Here is a 24,938-nt window from a genome sequence, read left to right on the forward strand (position 1 = left end):
TGACAACTTATTTTTCAGTTTTAGTCATTGTTCCCTAGCAACGTGGTCTGTGTGTTTTTTGCAAGCTATGTTCAGGACAGCTCATCTGAGCTTCCTTCTCGTTTCTCTGCAGTGCAGCGCAGACACCAGACACTTGCCCTGAGGCTGAGAAGAGACTGTCTCAACGCACGATTCCCCTGGCTGGATGTTCTGTCAGCCCTCGCCTGTCATCTTCAGGGTACAGCTGCATCAGACGCCTCTCCTAGGCGTCTCCCAGATTCCGGTATTGTGAGAGGAGAGAGAGTGCCAAGATGGATGACATCTTCACTCAGTGCCGTGAAGGCAACGCGGTAGCTGTCCGCCTCTGGTTGGACAACACAGAAAATGACCTAAACCAGGGGTGAGTATGAATTTAGTCAGAGTTGTTATTGGGTTGATTGCAGTGTGGTTGTAGAGACTGCTTATTTGCGTTTTTGTACAGTCTTGGTTTAGCAGTTGCCTTATTTTCTCATTCAAAGATGAACTGATGCTCTCTGTAGGGGGCGGATCCCTGGAGGTCACACCCCCTACTAACTTTGATTGTATTATAAAGAAAATGTCCTGTTTGTGTACACATGGAGATGGATATTCTGTCAAGGCTTGTCCCTTAGTTCACCCCTCACACTTTTATCTGTCTTCTAATCCCTGGGCGCAGTGGAGTAGTGACTCAGAAAGACGAAGAGGGTAGATTTTATCACTTTTCATCTGTCATGGATTTCATCCAGTTATTTGGCCTGTTGTGGCATAAACCGCTTATATATTTCAATCAGATGGTTTGGAAGCTTTAAAGGGATAGTTCACCTAAAGATGAGAATTTTCATCATTTACTCACTCTCAAGTAGTTCCAAACCTGTATGAATTTCTTTGTTCTGTTGAACACAAAGGAAGATATTTGGAAGAATATCAGTAACTAAACAGATCTCGCCCCCCATTTACTACCATAGTAGGAAAAATAAATACTATGGTAGTCAATGGGGGGCGAGATCTGTTTGGTTACTGACATTCTTAAAAATATTTTCCTTTGTGTAAAAGAAACTCATACAGGTTTGGAACAACTTGAGGGGGAGTAAATAAATGACAGAATTTTCATTTTTGAGTGAACTATCCCTTAAAGGAGATTTACTCTTTTATACTTTCTTTATATTCTTGATACAAATGCAAAACGTACCGCCATGTTGCCAGGTTGTTGTATGTTTATAAGTCTGTTTGTATTAAAATTAATTTTCTAAAATAATTTTCACTAAAGTGTTTAAAAATGTTTATTATAATATAGTATTAAGTATTCCAAAGCTTAAAATAGGATGCTAATGCATTCAATTTAATGATTGGCCAATATATTTATTTTCTGTAATTTATCAGTGTTTTCGATGTTAGGTATGCTCTGATCAGGATTTTTGCAGCTAATACGACTACCGATTTGTTTTATTTATTTATTTATTTTTCTTTATTTTTTCATCGTGATCGCCCGATCCTGATCATTAAAGCTTAATATAAGTGAAATGTAAGCTCTCTGTTGACTGTCACTTTTAACCAAAAAATCAAACACTGTTTCAGCTCTGCACTCCTATTCTAAATCAAGACCTGTCAATATGAGCGATTAATCCAATTCAAATGCACTCCGGCTGTAAAAGTGTCCGATTGGTCTCGACACTTCCATTTTCTATTGGTTGAACTTTCAAATGATGCTGGAAAAAAGTGCGTCATGATACCTCATCAAATTGCGATCGGTTCAAAAGATCGGCTAAATTTACGAACTCACGATCGAGTCAAAGAATTTGATTATCAGCCGATACCGATCTGCGGCCATTCGATCGAAGCATCACTTGTTGATATTTGATATTCGTTTGTGGCAATTTACCTTATTTTTACATTTCTACACATCTAACGCTCATTTATTAAAACACTAAAAATGTAATAACAAGATCAATTTTTCATACTCTACATTGTGCATGCCTTTTGTGGAAAACTCATCATTGTTAGCCTAGGTTTAAAGAAAATATGACCTGAAATATCCCATCTATGTCTTATAAACGAAATAAAAAACATTCCACATGCGTTAAAGTCCAGAATTCCACTTCTAGCCCTATATGGTGCAAAGCATACACAGAGTTGATCCATGCACCCTCTTCAAATACCTCCACCCCTGCCAAGCTCCTTCTCACAAGCAGCCTTGGCCTGCCTTCCTTCACTAACACATCCCAGAACAGCTGGAACGCACAAAAGAGAGGAAAACGTTCAGGTAGATCTCCAAGAACCTGCAAGGAATCTGTTCTGGATTTGCTTTCTTGCTGTCAGCCACAAGAATTATTACCTGAAAGGAGCGGCTCGGAGACGAATGGTTTGCCAGTGCCGAATCAGCACGAAATCAGCAGATTGCAGGCAGTGGCTAGTTTGGATGAAACATTTAGGGAGGCGTGCCATCATGTCCGATGTAGATCGCTATCTAGGCATTTCCTGCGCTCTTCACGTGGCTGAAGTTATGACTTTGTGACTATGTGTAAGGAAATGTTTGACTTACTGGCTTGTAAAACAGCCAGCAGGGGAAAATGCCAACTCAGATAGAGGAAAAAAAGACAATACCCTTCATTTTTATTTATGTTAGCGCACACGTTGTCTGCTAAATGTCAATTCCCTACTCTAAACAACAGCTGATCTTTTACAAATCTGTGTGAGTAGGAGTCTATGTCTCATTTGTGACTTGGAAGAGGGGGAGGAGAGAGCAGTCTGGGCTAAAATGAAATGGTTGGGACGAATAGTTTCCATACGATGAGCTCACCAAGCAAAGCATGCTGACTTGATCCATACCAGCCCTCTCTGTGTCATCTCTCTCTCTCTCTCTCTCTCTCTCTCTCTCTCTCTCTCTCTGTTTCTCCCTCCCTTCTTACCCGTCTCAAAGTGTTTTCCTTTTCCAGAAATAGAAAAACTCCAGCTAAGGGATTTGCCTTTCGCTTCAGCCTGTTGAGGTTTGCCTAATAAAATGATTTTGCTGCTATGAAAAGGGCCAATGAGGAGTGGTGCTGTGTGATTCAGTTTTTCTTAAGGGCCATGACGAGTTTCAGTATGGCTTCAGATGTCACGACCTTACGCTTTTGTGGGAGGAGACAGGAAATTGCAGACATACATGGGTGTTGTTTATGCTTTGCATTACAGCATGTCAGTCAGCAAACTGAACTTTGTTAAATGTCTATCTAAACTTATCTAGAATGTGCAATGTCCTGAAATTTTGACCATTACGCCTGAAGCCTCAGTTTTGAAATGATTGGTTTTATCCGTTAAGCTTTAAAGTCAACATGTAATTAAAAAATATTTACCTAACTTACTATGATTTATTAGTACTCAAAGTTTCATCTAAACTTACTCCACTTTTGAAATGATCTTCCTGTAGGGACCTTGTGTGCAAATTGTTTTGAAGATCGGATGTCCGTATCAGCACCAAATTTTGCATCTGTGCTTCTGTAGTAGCGAATGACATTTCAAGTTGTCTGAGTCTGCTCTCAAATTTTGAATCAAAGAGGAACTGAGACATTTTGTGGTTGTTTTTCTGGACAGGACTCAGAGATACTAATGATAGTAGAAGAGCAGAAGACTGAAGCAAACAAAATGCCAGTTTACAGCCGTGTTTGTCTCTGTGGCTTTAAAACAGACATTGAAGCTGCTGCAGCTCAAAGCCATTCAGAAGTACATTTAAAATCAATTACTATTAAAATACTTCCTTAATTTTAACCGCACTGTCTAAAAATATATCACTTGTACGTCCGTTTTGATGTGCGGTTTGAATCAGAAAGTACCTTTTAGATGTCCAGCGATATTATTTGACCTGTTTCAGTTACATTTCCCGTAACATGCCTCAATTTGGCCCACTTCACTAGCCTGCTAGCTCAGATGTTTATAGTTTGTGGCGCCTCACTGATGTGTGGCTTATGATCTAATTCAGTCTGAGATTTCACTCAACCTGATTGGTGCTGAAAGGTAAACCTGAGCTCAGATGTGGAGTGGTACATTTAAATCATCACCAACACAACCTCTGAATGGTTTTTGGCCTTAATATGAGAGCCCTTCATCTCTTCGATGGTATAACCGCAGACTCAAGACGTAATCTTTCAGCTGTGTGACTCTAGTATCAATGTTTACGTAGTCTGTCTTTGTACGTTTGTAAGTCTGTTAGTGTAAACGTTCCTTTCTCTCTCTCTCTCTCTCTCTCTCTCTCTCTCTCTCTCTGTGTGTGTGCTTGTTAACAGCGCATACTTCACGTCCTTACAAGGACAAGAGAAACTAACTGGGTATGAATTGACCAGAGGGCTCAGACTCACACAGGCAAAGGAAGGGAGCTGCTAACAGTGGAAGAGAGAGCGTTGAATATAATTTCCTGTCGTTCCCGCTCTGGTTTCCTCAGTGCAGCCCTCTGCTGCTTCATTTGTATGATTGAGCTTCTGAAGGATGTGATAAGAGTGAGCTCTGACGCTCTGACCACAGAAAGCTCTCTTACCAGCTGTCCTTCTTTCATTGGCCTACGTTCTTTTTCTTTTTCTTTCTCTTTGCTTTCTTTCCTGCTTCCTTGTATTTTTCTTGTTAATGTCCTAATATCTTGCCCTTTCTTCACTTCCTTCCATTTTTCCTTCCTTTCATTTTGCATGAATCGCTTCCTTCCATTCTTCCTTCCTTTTTGTCCCTTTTTCTTCCTTTTCTGCTTTGTTTTTCTTCCCCACTTTCTTAATTCCTTCCTTTTTTCTTTTCAACATTTTTCCTGCCGTTCCCAGTTTCTTTCTTTTATGATTCTTCCTTTCACGCTTCCTTTGTTTGCCTCTTTCTTTACTGCTTTGTTTGCCACTTTGTTTTTCCTTTCTTTTTTTCTTTTTGCTTCCTTCCATTCTTTCCCACTGGCTTTCTTTTTGTCCCATTTTCCACATCTTCCTCAGTTTCTTTATTCCTTCCTTTCATCTTTCCAACTTTTCTTTCTTTCTTTCTTTCTTTCTTTCTTTGTTTCTTTCTTTCTTTCCTTCCTTCCTTCCTTCCTTCCTTCCTTCCACTGGCTTTCTTTTTGTCCCATTTTCTTCCTTTTCCACTTTTTCCACAATTTGTTAATTCCTTCCTTTCATCTTTCCAACTTTCTTCCTGTCTTTCCCAGTTTCTTTTTTTGATTCTTTTTATGATTCTTCCTTTCCTTTCATTTTTGTTGGCCTCCTTCTTTCTTTCTTTCTGCTTTATTTTTCAGTACTTTCTTTATTCCTTCCTTTTTATTTCCTTTTTTTTTCTTTTAAGCTTCCTTTCTTTGCTGATTTCTTTCCTGCTTTGTTTGACATTTTCCTTTCTTGCATTCTTTTTTTTCCCCCCTCCTTCCTTCCTTGAAATGTACCACTTGGCCAGAAATAATGAACATTCCGGAATTCGCATTGGGAAGCTTATGATTCACTGTCTCATTTAATTAATTTTATATGTTGGGGAAGTGGGTCTTCCTCTTTATTAGGGCCCAAGCGAAAATTCGCGCAGGGCCCTCTTGTTCTTCTAAGGATTATTAGGGCCCAAGCGAAAATTCGCGCAGGGCCCTCTTGTTCTTCTAAGGATTATTATTATTTTTTTTTTTTTTTTTTTTTTTTTTTCCCGTCTTCCGGGGCTTTTGGGGGGCCTTAACATGCTCAAAAACTCTTGAAAATTGGCACACACATTGGAATCCGCGGCCATTAGGACGCCGGAGAGGCTGGTACCCGGGCGTGGCAGGGGGGCTCGACAGCGCCCCCTTGAAAAAAGTCTGAAAATTTGGTCCATATATTAAACATGCTTGCACGTATTAGTATGAAACTCGGTACACATATAGACCTCATTGGGCCGAACAACTTTCGCGCTCTAAGTTAATCGCCACGCCAACAGGAAGTCAGCTATTAAGGGTTGTTTGAAAAACGCATGCTCTGGAATTTGATATACTCCTCCTAGACGATTAATCCGATCGCCACCAAACTCGGTCAGCATGAAGTCAAGACACTGATGATTAAAAATTGCCAGGGGATTTTTGATATCTCGAACGGTTTGGCCGTGGCGAGGCAACGAATTTATGGCGAGAAAAAGGAAACAGGAAATGTGTTATAACGTCTTAATACATATATTGATCTTTATGAAACTTCACGAGTGTGTTCGTTATAGGAGTCTGATCACATGGATGTGACTATTGTGAGTCTTTGTTATAGCGCCACCAACTGGCAGCAGGAAGTGTATCACTTTTTGAAATGTTTTGAGATCACCCTCTTATTTGTACCTGATTTGCTTCAAACTTCATCAGTGTAATGTCAATACACAGCAGATGTAGACCTATGACAGGATTTTTGATATTTGAAATATTGTTGCCATGGCAACAGGTCAAACTGTAATAATATTCTTGAGTGTTTTTGAGGCTCTTAACATGCTTCAAATTGCATGAAACTCGACACACACATCAATATTGTCAACCAGTAGACATGGACAAAGCCATAGAAATGGGCGTGGTGGAGGGGCTCAGTAGCGCCACCTTTTGACAAAAGTGGGGGGGTTAGTTTTTCCTACAGTCACCAAACTCGGTACACATATTATTCTCATCAAGCCGGACAATTTTCTAATTTACATTCATTAGCTCCGACCAACAGGAAGTCAGCTATTTTGGTTTGAATGTTAATTTTTTGAAAAAACAGGCTATGAATTTTATACTACTACTCCTACAGGGTTTATCCAATTTACACCAAGCTTTTTTTAACTTGTTGCGAACACATTGAAGTTGTTTAATTGCAAACGGATTTTGGATATCTCAAACGGTTTGGCCGTGGCGAGGCAACGAATTTATGGCGAGAAAAGGGAAACAGGAAATGTGTTATAACTTCTGCATACATTGATTGATGTTTATGAAACTTCAGGAGTGTGTTGGTTGTAGTAGTCTGATCACATGGATGTAACTATTGTGAGTCAAAGTTATAGCGCCACCAAATGGCAGCAAGAAGTGTATCACTTTTAAAATGCTTTGAGATCACCCTCTTATTTTTACCTGATTTGCTTCAAACTTCATCAGTGTAATGTCAATACACAGCAGATGTAGACCTATGACAGGATTTTTGATATTTGAAATATTGTTGCCATGGCAACAGGTCAAACTGTAATAATATTCTTGAGTGTTTTTGAGGCTCTTAACATGCTTCAAATTGCATGAAACTCGACACACACATCAATATTGTCAACCAGTAGACATGGACAAAGCCATAGAAATGGGCGTGGTGGAGGGGCTCAGTAGCGCCACCTTTGACAAAAGTGGGGGGGTTAGTTTTTCCTACAGTCACCAAACTCGGTACACATATTATTCTCATCAAGCCGGACAATTTTCTAATTTACATTCATTAGCTCCGACCAACAGGAAGTCAGCTATTTTGGTTTGAATGTTAATTTTTTGAAAAAACAGGCTATGAATTTTATACTACTACTCCTACAGGGTTTATCCAATTTACACCAAGCTTTTTTTAACTTGTTGCTAACACATTGAAGTTGTTTAATTGCAAACGGATTTTGGATATCTCAAACGGTTTGGCCGTGGCGAGGCAACGAATTTATGGCAAGAAAAGGGAAACAGGAAATGTGTTATAACTTCTGCATACATTAATTGATTTTGATGAAACTTTGGCTTAGCCTTCGTTGTACAAGGCTGATCACATGGATTTGACTATTGTGATTCAAAGTCATAGCGCCACCAACTGGAAGCAGAAAATGTGTCACTTTCAGCATACATTCAGATCACCCTCTTATTTTTACCTGATTTGCTTCAAAATTCATCAGAATAATGTTAAAACTTGGCACATGTAATCCTTTGAAAATGGGAAGGGAGGAGGGGCTCTATAGCGGCACCTTGTAGTGCAGTAAATGTGGAGTGAATTTGACATAGTCCTTTGATGTTTAACCGTTTTAAGTGCCTATTGCCCGCTGTGCACAGTTGCCCTGAAGCCACCGGGGTGGCGGTGCCACCGGGCTTGGGCCCGCCATCGCTGCTCGCAGCTATATTTAGGGCCCAAGCGAAAATTCGCGCAGGGCCCTCTTGTTCTTCTAAGGATTATTATTATTATTTATTTATTTTTTTTTTTTCCGTCTTCCGGGGCTTTTTGGGGGCCTTAACATGCTCAAAAACTCTTGAAAATTGGCACACACATTGGAATCCGCGGCCATTAGGACGCCGGAGAGGCTGGTACCCGGGCGTGGCAGGGGGGCTCGACAGCGCCCCCTTGAAAAAAGTCTGAAAATTTGGTCCATATATTAAACATGCTTGCACGTATTAGTATGAAACTCGGTACACATATAGACCTCATCGGGCCGAACAACTTTCGCGCTCTAAGTTAATCGCCACACCAACAGGAAGTCCGCTATTAAGGGTTGTTTGAAAAACGCATGCTCTGGAATTTGATATACTCCTCCTAGACGATTAATCCGATCGCCACCAAACTCGGTCAGCATGAAGTCAAGACACTGATGATTAAAAATTGCCAGGGGATTTTTGATATCTCGAACGGTTTGGCCGTGGCGAGGCAACGAATTTATGGCGAGAAAAAGGAAACAGGAAATGTGTTATAACGTCTTAATACATATATTGATCTTTATGAAACTTCACGAGTGTGTTCGTTATAGGAGTCTGATCACATGGATGTGACTATTGTGAGTCAAAGTTATAGCGCCACCAACTGGCAGCAGGAAGTGTATCACTTTTTGAAATGTTTTGAGATCACCCTCTTATTTTTACCTGATTTGCTTCAAACTTCATCAGTGTAATGTCAATACACAGCAGATGTAGACCTATGACAGGATTTTTGATATTTGAAATATTGTTGCCATGGCAACAGGTCAAACTGTAATAATATTCTTGAGTGTTTTTGAGGCTCTTAACATGCTTCAAATTGCATGAAACTCGACACACACATCAATATTGTCAACCAGTAGACATGGACAAAGCCATAGAAATGGGCGTGGTGGAGGGGCTCAGTAGCGCCACCTTTTGACAAAAGTGGGGGGTTAGTTTTTCCTACAGTCACCAAACTCGGTACACATATTATTCTCATCAAGCCGGACAATTTTCTAATTTACATTCATTAGCTCCGACCAACAGGAAGTCAGCTATTTTGGTTTGAATGTTAATTTTTTGAAAAAACAGGCTATGAATTTTATACTACTACTCCTACAGGGTTTATCCAATTTACACCAAGCTTTTTTTAACTTGTTGCGAACACATTGAAGTTGTTTAATTGCAAACGGATTTTGGATATCTCAAACGGTTTGTCCGTGGCGAGGCAACGAATTTATGGCGAGAAAAAGGGAAACAGGAAATGTGTTATAACTTCTACATACATTGATTGATGTTTATGAAACTTCAGGAGTGTGTTGGTTGTAGTAGTCTGATCACATGGATGTAACTATTGTGAGTCAAAGTTATAGCGCCACCAAATGGCAGCAAGAAGTGTATCACTTTTAAAATGCTTTGAGATCACCCTCTTATTTTTACCTGATTTGCTTCAAACTTCATCAGTGTAATGTCAATACACAGCAGATGTAGACCTATGACAGGATTTTTGATATTTGAAATATTGTTGCCATGGCAACAGGTCAAACTGTAATAATATTCTTGAGTGTTTTTGAGGCTCTTAACATGCTTCAAATTGCATGAAACTCGACACACACATCAATATTGTCAACCAGTAGACATGGACAAAGCCATAGAAATGGGCGTGGTGGAGGGGCTCAGTAGCGCCACCTTTTGACAAAAGTGGGGGGGTTAGTTTTTCCTACAGTCACCAAACTCGGTACATATATTATTCTCATCAAGCCGGACAATTTTCTAATTTACATTCATTAGCTCCGACCAACAGGAAGTCAGCTATTTTGGTTTGAATGTTAATTTTTTGAAAAAACAGGCTATGAATTTTATACTACTACTCCTACAGGGTTTATCCAATTTACACCAAGCTTTTTTTAACTTGTTGCTAACACATTGAAGTTGTTTAATTGCAAACGGATTTTGGATATCTCAAACGGTTTGGCCGTGGCGAGGCAACGAATTTATGGCAAGAAAAGGGCAACAAAGTGTTATAACTTCTGCATACATTAATTGATTTTGATGAAACTTTGGCTCAGTCTTCGTTGTACAAGGCTGATCACATGGATTTGACTATTGTGATTCAAAGTCATAGCGCCACCAACTGGAAGCAGAAAATGTGTCACTTTCAGCATACATTGAGATCACCCTCTTATTTTTACCTGATTTGCTTCAAAATTAATCAGAATAATGTTAAAACTTGGCACATGTAATCCTTTGAAAATGGGCAGGGAGGAGGGGCTCTATAACGGCACCTTGTAGTGCAGTAAATGTAGAGTGAATTTGACATAGTCCTTTGATGTTTAACCGTTTTAAGTGCCTATTGCCCGCTGTGCACAGTTGCCCTGAAGCCACCGGGGTGGCGGTGCCACCGGGCTTGGGCCCGCCATCGCTGCTCGCAGCTATATTTATTATTATTTTTTTTTTTTTTTTTTTTTTTTTTTCGTCTTCCGGGGCTTTTTGGGGGCCTTAACATGCTCAAAAACTCTTGAAAATTGGCACACACATTGGAATCCGCGGCCATTAGGACGCCGGAGAGGCTGGTACCCGGGCGTGGCAGGGGGGCTCGACAGCGCCCCCTTGAAAAAAGTCTGAAAATTTGGTCCATATATTAAACATGCTTGCACGTATTAGTATGAAACTCGGTACACATATAGACCTCATCGGGCCGAACAACTTTCGCGCTCTAAGTTAATCGCCACGCCAACAGGAAGTCAGCTATTAAGGGTTGTTTGAAAAACGCATGCTCTGGAATTTGATATACTCCTCCTAGACGATTAATCCGATCGCCACCAAACTCGGTCAGCATGAAGTCAAGACACTGATGATTAAAAATTGCCAGGGGATTTTGGATATCTCAAACGGTTTGGCCGTGGCGAGGCAACGAATTTATGGCGAGAAAAGGGAAACAGGAAATGTGTTATAACTTCTGCATACATTGATTGATGTTTATGAAACTTCAGGAGTGTGTTGGTTGTAGTAGTCTGATCACATGGATGTAACTATTGTGAGTCAAAGTTATAGCGCCACCAAATGGCAGCAAGAAGTGTATCACTTTTAAAATGCTTTGAGATCACCCTCTTATTTTTACCTGATTTGCTTCAAACTTCATCAGTGTAATGTCAATACACAGCAGATGTAGACCTATGACAGGATTTTTGATATTTGAAATATTGTTGCCATGGCAACAGGTCAAACTGTAATAATATTCTTGAGTGTTTTTGAGGCTCTTAACATGCTTCAAATTGCATGAAACTCGACACACACATCAATATTGTCAACCAGTAGACATGGACAAAGCCATAGAAAAGGGCGTGGTGGAGGGGCTCAGTAGCGCCACCTTTTGACAAAAGTGGGGGGGTTAGTTTTTCCTACAGTCACCAAACTCGGTACACATATTATTCTCATCAAGCCGGACAATTTTCTAATTTACATTCATTAGCTCCGACCAACAGGAAGTCAGCTATTTTGGTTTGAATGTTAATTTTTTGAAAAAACAGGCTATGAATTTTATACTACTACTCCTACAGGGTTTATCCAATTTACACCAAGCTTTTTTTAACTTGTTGCTAACACATTGAAGTTGTTTAATTGCAAACGGATTTTGGATATCTCAAACGGTTTGGCCGTGGCGAGGCAACGAATTTATGGCGAGAAAAGGGAAACAAAGTGTTATAACTTCTGCATACATTAATTGATTTTGATGAAACTTTGGCTTAGTCTTCGTTGTACAAGGCTGATCACATGGATTTGAGTATTGTGATTCAAAGTCATAGCGCCACCAACTGGAAGCAGAAAATGTGTCACTTTCAGCATACATTGAGATCACCCTCTTATTTTTACCTGATTTGCTTCAAAATTCATCAGAATAATGTTAAAACTTGGCACATGTAATCCTTTGAAAATGGGCAGGGAGGAGGGGCTCTATAGCGGCACCTTGTAGTGCAGTAAATGTGGAGTGAATTTGACATAGTCCTTTGATGTTTAACCGTTTTAAGTGCCTATTGCCCGCTGTGCACAGTTGCCCTGAAGCCACCGGGGTGGCGGTGCCACCGGGCTTGGGCCCGCCATCGCTGCTCGCAGCTATATTTTGTCTTTATTTTTTTTATTTTTTATTTTTATTTTTTTATTTTATACAAGTTTTTGTCTCTAGTCCTTTCAGCTGTGACCAAACCACCATTTGACTCAGTAAGTGTGTGTGTTTGTTTGTGTGTGTGTGGTCTGGTCTGATCTGTTCCGGCAGGACCTTGTGAGAAGTTTCAGCAGCTATCCTAAGTTTAGCCATGCTACTGGCCTGACTATTTATCCAGAGGCTTCCTACTCTACTGCACACACCCAGCTCTTCAACAAACACTTCATTACTGCAGACTTTACAACTAATCTCTGTGGGGATGAGCATAAGCACCAACCGCAGACTTTACCTATATAATACTTTCACAGCAGTTGCATTCAGTGGTTTAAATAGTAAGAACCTCATGTGGATCAGTCACGTGTGCTGACAGTAGCGCTAATGCACAGGCTCTGATCTGATCACTGTGTTGTTATTGTAACTTTAGCGTCACCATTGACTTGAAGTAAGTGTGAGTTTTACTGTGGTTTTGAAAAGGAAATAGGAAGGCCGGAGAACGGATCTTGGACTCAAACAGAAGGGGGTAGGGGGATATACATAATCTAGAGGAAAGGGCCAGTTAACGGCTGTTTATATTTAACTGGCTGGAGACAGACAGCTGAGAGAGAGAACACTAGCCTGACTGGAGACAGTTTACCACCAACCACTGCTTTAAAAAAAGTGCTGATTTAAAGGGACAACTCACCCAAAAAATGAAATTTCTGTTATCATTTCTAAACCCGTATGCAGATATATCCATTTAACTTGCATATAAAATTTCCATCCATTTGGATTAGTTTAACCAGTTTTAACGAACAAATAAACTTAATGTGAGCTATATCTGTCAGTCATACATAAATGAAACGGTAAGATATTAGACAGTTTAAACAAACTAATATCAGATTGTTAAACTGTGTAATCTGAATACATGGAAATTTTAAATGCAATTTAAATACATCAATCTTAAATTTAGACATAAAAGTCAAAAAAATATATTAAGTATTCATGCGATAATTATATGCTACTGACTCATGTGCGTTTTTGTTTGTGTTTGTTTCTCGCAGGGATGATCACGGGTTCAGTCCGTTGCACTGGGCGTGCCGTGAGGGTCGTTCGGGCGTCGTGGATATGCTCATCATGAGAGGGGCGCGCATCAATGTCATGAACCGCGGCGACGACACACCCCTGCACCTGGCTGCCAGCCACGGGCACCGTGACATTCTGGCCAAGGTGCGATCAGATCGTAGCGGATAAATGCTCACTAACACACACACATCTGCACCTGAACAACCACAGTGACCACAACGGTCATGGAAAGGTGTAAACAAACACACAGCTACAAACTGAAGCTCCCAGAGTTATAAATACTCTCACACACTTTAAACACTCTTAAGAAGGGATAAAGGAACTGACAATACATTTTAGTTCTATAAAACAGATTTTAAATGAATGATTTGTGTTTGCTGTTCTGGATATTGAATCATATTGTGGTTTGTGTTGTCTAGCTGATCCAGTGTAAAGCAGATACCAATGCGGCAAACGAGCACGGCAACACCCCTCTCCATTATGCTTGCTTCTGGGCCCATGACCTGGTAGCTGAGGTTAGTCTGAAGTGCCCTCTGCTGGGAAAAATGAGAAATTCTAGATTGTTTAGAAAACCTTTCAGTTGTTAGAAGGGAAATAAATGGCTGTTATCCATGTAATTATAGTGAATGGGGACAAGAGCTTTGAAAAGCACCATAAAATTGTCATTAACCTCTTAAGGTCATACCCGGTAACTCATCTGTAATTATGTAGTTACAGGACTTTTAAAAATCCTTTGATATAAAAAAGTCCTGATAGAACATTAACAGTCATGTGTGGTTTCATTACAAAGCTTAGACCCTGAACTTTTCACACAAAACCATAATTTTTTAAAATAAAAATAAACTGATAAAAATACGTATGAATATTAATTTGAATATTTTCAACATTGATCATATTTGACGAACAAGCGCTCCACAAGTGGTCCTCTGTAGTGCCACTTCATTTTTATTGCATCAAAAACTGTGTTATTGTTATCTAAAACTATTAAAATTGTTTTGTTTGTTTTTTCATTATAAAATATATAATAGATGAAAAGATGAAAAACTTAAACTTGAAAAACTTACATTAAAATTAAAAATCAAAAAATGTTGACTTTGCAACTGAAATAAATAAATTGAAGTAAATAAAAACGAAAGTAAATGGATTAAAAAAAAAACGTAATAAATGACAAATGCACTTAACAAAATGACTAAAATAAAAATTTAAATGAAAACGATTTTAAAAAGTACATATTAAATAAAATACATTAAAAATATTGCAATAGTACATAAATAAACCTAAAATAACACTGATTGAAAAATGCAGCCACTTTATATATTTTTTTTTTTTCTTTTAACATTTGAGCAGAATTAACTTGGAAATGTTTTAAACATTGGCATTCAGTGGTTTCAAAAGGTAATTTACAGGGTTCCTATGCATTTTGGAAAAGTATGGAATTTGATTTGAGTAATTTGCAGGTCTGGAAAAGTATGGGAAAATATTGTTTCCAGACTACTTCCCCTATTCAGTTTTCTAAAAGATCAAATTAGAGTTTCTATTAAATAAATGTATTATACAAGCAGAGTAATTCTATGGCAAAAGTTTACTGATCGTTTAGTGCTTGTCGAACACAACTGAATGAATTCAAAGCGCACATTTTCTTGACACAAAACTGTTTGACTTTAACATAAGCAAGTCTCTTTTGAACTTCACTAAAGGAATGTGTATATGCCACTCAAACCAGCAACAGATAAAGGGTCAAACCATCATTTTATTCATACGGTACTTTGCTGTTTAGTGATCGTGCAACATTAAACTATGATTACAGTATCAAACTAATGTGTCAGATGTGGATATATGCACGTTATAAAGCTTTTTAGGTTTCTTCTCATCATGTGAGCACGTTATCACTTCAAGAAAACCACTGAAAAAAACCTTTACAGATGCTTGTACTATATACTAAATATAATGCTGTATGAACAATTTGTGTTAAATATGGTCTTAAAAATCTACTTTTGGTTTGGAGATTTGAGTATGGAAAAGTATGGAATTTTTAAATTGAAAATGTAGGAACCCTGAATTTAGTTTCCGTTGTACCAGATATGTTATCGTACATCATCTCTCTAGGATCTGGTCAATAATGGTGCTCAGGTGAGCATCTGCAACAAATATGGAGAAACTCCACTGGACAAGGCCAAACCACCGCTTGCTGCAAATCTGAAAGGTAAACTCTTCTTTGTAGCAATGTAGCAAATGTGACGTCAGCAGTGGATTTGTTGGAGGACTGTTTGCTGACATTGTGAAGCTTCAGAGAACTGTTTCATCAGCCCTAATGTTGCATCAGCCCTAATAATTCTGTTGTGTTTGTGAATCAGAGCTGGCGGAGAAACAGGGACAGAGCCTGACCAAAGTTCCTTTCAAGGACACTTTCTGGAAGGGAACCACTCGAACTAGACCACGTAAGCGCCCTCAGAACATCTGATTCTCATTTACATTCATAACGCAGATGCTTTGGCAAACAAGCATTTTATTGTCATTCAGTGTAACTGTGTATAGGTTGTCATATAAGATTATATGAATTATCCACAACCATGGTTTGATTGTTGTATTTTTTTTTCATAATGGCTGCAGGTAATGGCACACTAAACAAAACCGCTGGCATAGATTATAAGCAGCTCTCCATGCTGGCCAAGATCAACGAGAATCACTCTGGGGAGGTGAGCTCATTTACCAAACCACAGTAGCTACCCAAACCATGTCTCTTTATGGAAACACTGATGTCTCTCCTCTCTCCTCTCTCTCTCTCTCTCTCTCTCTCTCTCTCTGTCTGGCAGCTGTGGCAGGGCCGCTGGCAGGGCACAGAGATTGTGGTCAAGATGCTTCATGTGCGGGACTGGACTACTAGAAAGAGCCGTGACTTCAATGAGGAGTATCCTAAACTAAGGTGAGTCCAGTGTTCCCAGATTACACAGATTAAAGGGACAGTTTGCCCAGAAATGAATTCTGTCATCATGTACTGTTCCATTTTGTTCCAGATCAGGGTTATTATAGTTACCTCAAATCAAAATCAATAAAAAAAAAATTCCATTACTTAATAAAAAATTATATAATTATAAAAGAAAATATTAAAAAATAAAAGAAACTTATTTTATTTCAGTTAATTGTCAAGGAAACCTTTCTCATTTTAGTTTAACTTGATGTACTAAAATAACCAAAACTAAATCTGAAATAGAAATTCATAAAAACTGTATATATAAAAAAAAAAAAAACTTAATAAAAATGACAAAAACACACAACTAAATTTATTAAAGCTTTAACTGAAATTAAAATGAAAACAAAAAATATTAAAATAAAAACTAATTTTGTCTAATTTTTTATCATTGATACTACAATGGCAATATTCCAAATCTGTATGACGTTTTCTTTTGTGGAACACATAGATGTTTAGAGAAGGTCCTAATAGGGGTTATGTGCAATATAACTTCCGTATTCTGTAAAACAGATCAGACCGCTTCTGGTTTAGGTCTTTTGTATTTGCTTCATGAAAAAATTTGCTGTTTTATTCAAGTTAACTTAATAGGAGCGAGCAAAGATGAGCATAACTGATGTCCCCCGCATATGCAAATTGATATTTAAAATTTTTTCATTTTTCTTCACACTAATGTTTACATATTTAATAGAATAAAACACCAATACCAATGTGAACTAGGTAGTTTCACTGATTACCTTAAAAGTACATAAATATGCTGTCAGTTCATACTGCTGTTAACACATGGAAATGATTTAGAAAAACATACTTTTTATATACAGATGCTGGTCATATAATTAGAATATAATCAAAAAGTTGATTTATTTCACTAATTCCATTCAAAAAGTGAAACTTGTATATTATATTCATTCACTACACACAGACTGATATATTTCAAATGTTTATTTCTTCTTATTTTGATGATTATAACTGACAACTAATGCTGAGTTCAGACTGCACGATTTTAGCCCCGATTTTGGCTCGCCGACAGGTTTTGAGAAATCGCCGACAAATACCCGAAATCACAGGCAAATCGGTGGTTGTTCACACGAGTGACAATCACGCAGTGTGAATGAGCAAAGACGCGATCTGAGAAAATCGCAGATGAGTCGCGATTCAAAATCTTGCTGTGTGAAAAGTGTTCTGACTGAAAACTACATCGGCGATGACTGACAGCCAATGAGAGAGCAAGATACAGAGCGCGGGGAGTTCGGGGAGGAGTTATAGACCACAACGTCAGCAAGCATGGCTTCATTCACATAAACATTACAATTCTATCAAACAGAAACAAAACACAAACATCCGCAACAGCAGCACAAGTTATTTATTTACCTCCAACTCTCATTGCAGAACACACAATCCACAGTCTCCCCAACCATTTCCTCCTCCATATTTTTCTTTTCTTTTTCTTATATTCATATATTTCTTTTCTTTTTCTTATAGCAAATCAGCGCACCGGCAATTCATATTGCAAGCTTCTTGCCGGCTACCATTTTTAATAAAAATAATAACTCCGGTCTTGCACGCGTGATATCGCGTTGTTTCCTTGTCACATCTCGCGTGTATTTGGTTGTGAAACATAGTTTGCGTGCCAGACAGAGTTGTCGGCAATTCTTCCTATTGTAAAGTCATGCAGTGTGAAACCTTCTGTCGCCGATCCATCGTGCAGTTTGAACACAGCAGCGACTGAATGCTGGCCAAGATAGTCATGCAGTGTGAAAAGATCAGTGACCCGACTACTTTGAAAATCGTGCAGTCTGAACTTGGCTTAATGAAAATCCCAAGAGAACGGAGAGCCGTTAAAAAAACTCTTTCAACGGCTCTGCTCCACCGTAGTTCTCACTGGTGACGCGGTGCGCAATGACAGTTGGGTGATTTTACCTCTACTTCCTGTGAAGTGATGTATTGATGTTCCCTTATTCCCTATGCCGTTCGCAGTGCCCTTCGAACTAACGTGTTCGCTCCCTTCGGAATGGAATCTCAGTCCACTTCGCAGTCCTTTTGCGTTCAAATGAAACGCACCTTTCGATCATGGGGATATATAGCCTTTACTTTAATTCCAGAGCTTGAACTGAACTTTATACTAAGAGCTTGTGAATAAACCTCGTAACTCGAGTAGATCCTTAAACTGTCAGCAAACCTCATACAGCAGCAAAACCTCTTACACCTCATACAAGTCTCAATCATGAATGAAGTCCTGCATGCAATTTGGAGACCTTCTCTGCTTGTTTGCAGTATAAGGGTAAATAAAAACAGGTTCTTTGAATAAGCACAAACTACGTTTCACAACCAAACACACATGAGATGTGACAAGGAAGCAACGCGATATCACGCGTGCAGCACCGGAGTTGTTGTTATTATATTAAAAACGGTAGCCCGCAAGAAGCTTGCAATACGAATTGCCGGTGCGCTGATTTGCAGCGAAAACAAGAAAGAGAAAAGAAAAGAAAAATATGGAGGAGGAAATGGTTGGGGAGACTGTGGATTGTGTGTTCTGCAACAAGAGTTGGAGGTAAATACATAACTTTTCAATGTGCTGCTGTTGCGGATGGTCAAGCAAATGTTTGTGTTTTGTTTCCGTTTGATAGAATTGTAATGTTTATGTGAATGAAGCCATGCTTGCTGATGTTGTGGTCTATAACTCCTCCCCGAACTCCCCACTGCTCTGTATCTTGCTCTTTCATTGGCTGTCGGTCATCGCCGATGTAGTTTTCAGTCAGAACACTTTTCACACAGCAGGATTTTGAATCGCCGACAGGTCCAGATATTTAGCATGCCAAATATCTCACGGGTGTCGGCGACTCTCTCAGATTGCGTCTTTGCTCATTCACTCGCGTGAACAAGCACCGATTTGCCTGTGATTTCGGGCATTTGTCTGCGATTTCTCAAAGCCTGTCGGCGAGCCAAAATCATGCAGTCTGAACTCGGCTTAATGACGCATGCAAGTCTGACCATAAGGCCAATACTAACTTTGACAACAAGCTGTTTAATCATTTAAAAATACATGTTTTGAAGAAAAAAATTTCCTGAATAGTAGTTAGTTCATAAAAAATATCTTAATTTGTGTTCCAAAGATGAATGAAGGTCTTACGGTTTTGGAACAACATGAGAGTGAGTAATTACTGACAGAAATTTCATTTTTGGGTTCACTAACCCTTTAAAGATTCAAAGCAGAGACACTAGAATGTCAAAACTGAAAAAAAGGAAAATTCTAGGTGAACTATTTTATTCCAAAAGAGAAGACAGTCCTGATCTGTTACCTTTAATCTGTGAAATGTCTCCATCATGTTAGCGGTCTGTTGTATCTGTGTGTTCATGCGTCCCTCTCCACCTTGATGTTTCCCCTGCTGTAGAATCTTCTCCCACCCAAACGTGTTGCCTGTGTTGGGGGCGTGTCAGGCTCCTCCCGCCCCTCATCCAGTCATAATTACACACTGGATGCCCTATGGCTCCCTCTACAATGTGCTTCACGAGGGGACCAGTGAGTAAAACACACATTACTGTCTGACACAAATCATTTGGTGTTTTCATGTTCATGAGTTTGTCTGGTTCATTTAAATGTTATTAAACATTTAATGTTGAAATTATGCTTACATGCTCTTTAAATTCTGGACATACTGGATTTTTTTTCCCTGACTCAGCATAAGTAAATTCAAATGTCTTACTCAAGTCTTCTCTTGTATCTTCCTCTTTCTCTCGTCCATTTAGACTTTGTTGTGGATCAGACGCAAGCAGTAAAGTTCGCCCTGGATATAGCGTGTGGAATGGCTTTCCTGCACACACTGGAGCCGATGATTCCTCGGCATTATCTCAACAGCAAGAGTGTCATGGTAAGGAACAGAAAGGAGAAGTTTCCCACTAATCTTGGTTTCTACAACTGTGGGGTTTTCCAGAGTGTCTATTCCTGTCTATTATGCAAGAGAAAATGATGTATAGTTAGTTATAAGCTTTGCTCTAGATTCATTTCCACAGACGTTCATTACTCAGTGTTAACCAGTGATTGCAAAATACAAGTTCACTGTTTGTTTTTTGCACTGTTTGTAGAATTACAAGGTGGCCGCCTCCATCAAATTTAGTGCTGCCTCCGTGCAGTGACAACAAAACTCAGACAGGCAGGCAGTCACTCACATGCTCAGATACCCCTTTTCCATGGTTCTATTGCGGCTTCCTGGCCTGTGCCCATTCTTGAACCGTTCCGCCCATCTCTACCGCAGAAAATGCGGTTCAGGGCCGGAAAGATTAGTTTCATTCCCGCTTCGAACGGGTGGGCAAAGTAGTACAACATAACATTCCAATTAATTGCAGGTGGGTCGCGGGTGGATAAGAGATAAATCATGAATGTGCTGATTTTAAGACAAAACTCTCATTTGTTAAAACGCAATGAACGTGCATAACTCTTTTTCTTTCATTTTCAACAACAACATATTTCTACTCAGGGAAAACCAATCAAGGAAAGTATTTGCCTAGAGCACCTCCTAGTGGTCATTATATAAAACAAAAAGGAAAAAACCCACATGAGATACTGCTTAAAGGTGCCGTAGAACATGTTTTCAAAAGATGTAATATAAGTCTAAGGTGTCCCCTGAATGTGTCTGTGAAGTTTCAGCTAAAAAATATTTTTTTTTTAATTCATTTTTTTAACTGCCTATTTTGGGGCATCATTAAATATGCGCTGATACATGCTGTGGCCCCTTTAAATTCTCGTGCTCCCCTCCCCCGGAGCTCACGCTTGCCTTTAACATCATAAACAAAGTTCACACAGATAATATAACCCTCGAAATGGATCTTTACAAACTGTTCGTCATGCAGCATGTCTAATTGCGTAAGTATGGTATTTATTTGGATGTTTACATTTGATTCTGAATGAGTTTGATGGTGTTCCGTGGCTAAAGCTAACATTACGCACTGTTGGAGAGATTTATAAAGAATGAAGTTGTTTATGAATTATATAGACTGCAAGTGTTTAAAAAATGAAAATAACGACAGTCTTGTCTCCGTGAATACAGTAAGAAACGATGGTAACTTTAACCACATTTAACAGTACATTAGCAACATGCTAACGAAACATTTAGAAAGACAATTTACAAATATCATGAAATTATGGATCATGTCAGTTATTATTGCTCCATCTGCCATTTTTCACTGTTGTCCTTGCTTGCTTACCTAGTCTGATGCTTCAGCTGTGCACATCCAGACTTTACTGCCTGCCCTTGTGTAATGCCTTACGTAACAGTCAGTGTTATGTTGAGATTCGCCTGTTTTTTGGAGGTCTTTTAAACAAATGAGATTTATATAAGAAGGAGGAAATAATCGTGTTTGAGACTCACTGTATGTCATTTACATGTACTGAACTCTTGTTATTCAACTATGCCATGGTACTGATGAGTGTTTTTTTTCAACAATGATGTAATGAAACAGAGACAATTTAAGTTTGAAGGGAGTAAAACCTGTGTTTAGGCTAGTAAGGAAATGTAATGTAAAATTTTCTGGGGGAGTATGCCTCTGGACCCCCTATAGGGATAGAGGTACACCCACCAAAGAAAACACAAAATCCTGTGGGAAACACTATTTATATGATAGTGTTCTCAAAATAAAAATCTAACTATTTTAATATTAAAATATCTAAAATATGTGCTTGTAAAAAGTGTTTTCTTCTGCCGTGATCAGGATTTTACCACCTCCACCTCATTTTGAGCCAGGAAAAAACGTTTGCTGACATGATATGTGGAACTGATTTAGTGGAACTGTGAACAAGAACAGAATTAAACAGTCTCAGTTCTCTGTGAAGTTTCTGTGCATCCCATCACAAGTTGAGAGATCCATGTTACAGAGTATTGCAGTGAAAAAACATTCTTTGGGTGTGGATTTCTCATTGTTTCTTAAGATTTTAGAGTTAGATTACAAACATCAATGGTCAGTAATGTCCATTAGAAAATGAAAATCTGTGAAAGTCAAGTTCAGTTTAAAGCACAATGGATTGTCATTGACCCACAAACACAAGTGAAACCAAGGAAAAACTACACGAGTATCAAATTACTAAGAGCTGTACTGCTCAAACTACTCTATCCTAAGAACTGTTCTCTCTTTGAGAAAGAAAGCAGCGAGAGGACAACCATAGACCCCTACCCAGACTCTCAGCCAACATAGTGACTCTTAAATAAAAATACAAATAAAAAAGTAATAATTACAAACATAAGTAGATTATATAATAATTTGATTTTATATGTACACTACCATTCAAAAGTTTGTAAGATTTATTTTTTTAATTTTTTGAAAGAATTCTCTCATTATGCATTTATTTGATCAAAAGTATTGTTAAAAAGTGTAATATTCTGAAATATTATTACAATTTAAAAATTGTTTTATGTATTATTGTATATATGCAGTTTATTTCTGTGATGACAATGCTGAATTTTCAGCTTCATTATTCTAGTCTTCAGTGTCACATGATCCTTCAGAAATCATTCTATGTTGATTTGATACTCAAGAAACATTTATTATCAATGTTGAAAACAGTTGTGCTGCTTATTTTATAGTATTTTAATCTGCAGTTTTTTTCAGGAATCTTTTGACGAATAGAAGTTCAAAAGAACGGCATTTATTTGAAAACAAAAACAATGCAAAAGTCACTTTTGCTGATCAATGCAATGCATCTTTGCTGAAAAAAGTATAAAAATATTCACACACAAAAAAACTGATCCCAAAATTTTTAATGGTATATATACAGAGTATATAAATATAAATTAAATTAATATATTGCCTCTGTGACAGACCAAGAATAATTTAGAACAGATTAATTCAGAGCATGATTTGCTCATATATTTGCTCAATCAGCGAATGCTGATTCACTTTCAGTTTTGCTGCAATTTGCATGCGAGTTTGGCCTAAATAACTGTTTCAACTCTTCTCCTTGATTCATTGACAACAGATTGATGAGGACATGACGGCCAGGATAAGCATGGCAGATGTGAAGTTCTCCTTCCAGTGTCCCGGCAGGATGTACTCTCCCGCATGGGTGGCACCTGAAGGTATCGTTCCTCTCCTTCACTCTCTAAATTCTGAATTTCAAAGATTTGACTTTATCCACTATATCTGTCTAAGGTACAGTCACATTAGCGAAAAAGGTCCATTGTCTATTGTCATTTGTGTAGTGATGCATGAAGCACATCTCACACAGAAACCACACAGTCACTTTCAAACCAAGCAGCTTTCTGTTAATCAACGCGGTGAATCTGCTTGACTAACGTTGTGAAGACTGTGTCTGAAAACCTTTTGTCCTCATGCGAAATTTCAGATTGCTTGGATTTTTCGCCTGTGAAAACTTGGAGAACAATAATGAATGTGACTGCATTCAGAAAACTAAAGTTATGATCCACTGATATCTTAACATCTCCCTCCACATCTCCTATCAGCCCTGCAGAAGAAGCCAGAGGAGATTAACCGGCGCTCTGCGGACATGTGGAGCTTCGCCGTGTTGCTCTGGGAGCTCGTCACCAGAGAGGTGCCATTCGCTGACCTCTCAAACATGGAGATCGGCATGAAGGTAAGATGGATTCCTTCATATGCACTTGACTTTGGAAAGCAAGAGCCAAACCAAACACCCTTATCCCTTTTCTCTCCACTAGGTGGCACTAGAGGGACTTCGGCCCACCATCCCGCCAGGCATCTCCCCCCACATCTGCAAGCTAATGAAGATCTGCATGAACGAGGACCCTGCCAAGAGGCCCAAATTCGACATGATCGTGCCCATCCTAGAGAAGATGCAAGACAAATGAAACAGCACTGCTGAACGACCCTGCAAACACTGAGTTCACAGTATTGCCTTAAACTTCACCACTCACCAAAGTGCTCTATGCCACTGTAGCCCTCTGCTAAAGAAAAAAAACGCTTTGTGGAAGCGCTGTTGAACATTTTTAAAAGCCACGTTCTCACAATCTCCTATATTCTTACAAGCAATCATTGAATAATGACGTGTGTGTTCGTGCATATATATATGTTCAATGGTCCTTTTCATGTTTTCTGGATGCTCCTCTCAAAACGTCTTTTCTATAGCCATTAAACAAGAAGTGGCGGCAGCAGTCTTTGGACGCAGTGAATGTACAGTAAAATCAGTTTTCAACTAACCACTTCCACATCTTCTGCATCTTTTTGTGCACTTGCTCCATTTTTGTCATCTTCACCCCTTCAAAAGGACACCACCAAACATTTCAGCTCAAAGTCAGTATAATTTGCAAAGGTTTATGCATCAGCCGCTATTAGTATTTAAAGCATTGTGCCATTTTTTCTTTCAACTATGCGTTTTCCTCAGATTGTCCTCATAACAAAAGTCCTGTAGTCCAAGTTTGCCTGAGATATATTTGATTTTGTTTGTTTTGTTTTTTAAAAGCAGTGCAATAATGCAATAGCTAATGCCAATTTTATGCCTTATCATGTAACAAAAACCAAACAATGAAGTGCCCATAATATCACGATTGTGTTGTCCCTCTAATAGCAGGGAGAGATACATATTCTAAAAACCTGTTATGTTAAATTAAGGTACCGTATGCTCAAAGGAAGAGCCATTTACACACATCACATCAAATGTGAGATCTTTTGTGTCACGGATGACATGCATCATGGGTTATGTCTTCAATTCTTGC

The 24,938-nt window shown here is 38.8% G+C and overlaps 1 protein-coding gene across 1 annotated transcript in view; it reads left to right on the forward strand.

Annotated features, from left to right (window-relative positions):
- Nucleotides 1–245: 245 nt before the first annotated feature.
- The window catches only part of ilk (integrin-linked kinase), a 25,256-nt gene continuing 563 nt past the window's right edge, over nt 246–24,938 (forward strand). The window contains exons 1-12 of the mRNA XM_067397952.1: nt 246–379; nt 13,271–13,436; nt 13,712–13,807; nt 15,399–15,495; nt 15,647–15,730; nt 15,903–15,988; nt 16,106–16,215; nt 19,653–19,780; nt 20,008–20,129; nt 23,228–23,327; nt 23,712–23,842; nt 23,925–24,938. The exon at nt 23,925–24,938 is cut by the window's right edge and continues 563 nt beyond it. Of these exons, the coding sequence (XP_067254053.1) occupies nt 291–379; nt 13,271–13,436; nt 13,712–13,807; nt 15,399–15,495; nt 15,647–15,730; nt 15,903–15,988; nt 16,106–16,215; nt 19,653–19,780; nt 20,008–20,129; nt 23,228–23,327; nt 23,712–23,842; nt 23,925–24,074 (1,359 nt within the window). The 5' untranslated portion in view covers nt 246–290 and the 3' untranslated portion in view covers nt 24,075–24,938. The remainder of the gene's footprint in view (nt 380–13,270; nt 13,437–13,711; nt 13,808–15,398; nt 15,496–15,646; nt 15,731–15,902; nt 15,989–16,105; nt 16,216–19,652; nt 19,781–20,007; nt 20,130–23,227; nt 23,328–23,711; nt 23,843–23,924) is intronic.

This window comes from Chanodichthys erythropterus, chromosome 10 (genome assembly GCF_024489055.1).
Source record: "Chanodichthys erythropterus isolate Z2021 chromosome 10, ASM2448905v1, whole genome shotgun sequence".
Taxonomy (NCBI): domain Eukaryota; kingdom Metazoa; phylum Chordata; class Actinopteri; order Cypriniformes; family Xenocyprididae; genus Chanodichthys; species Chanodichthys erythropterus.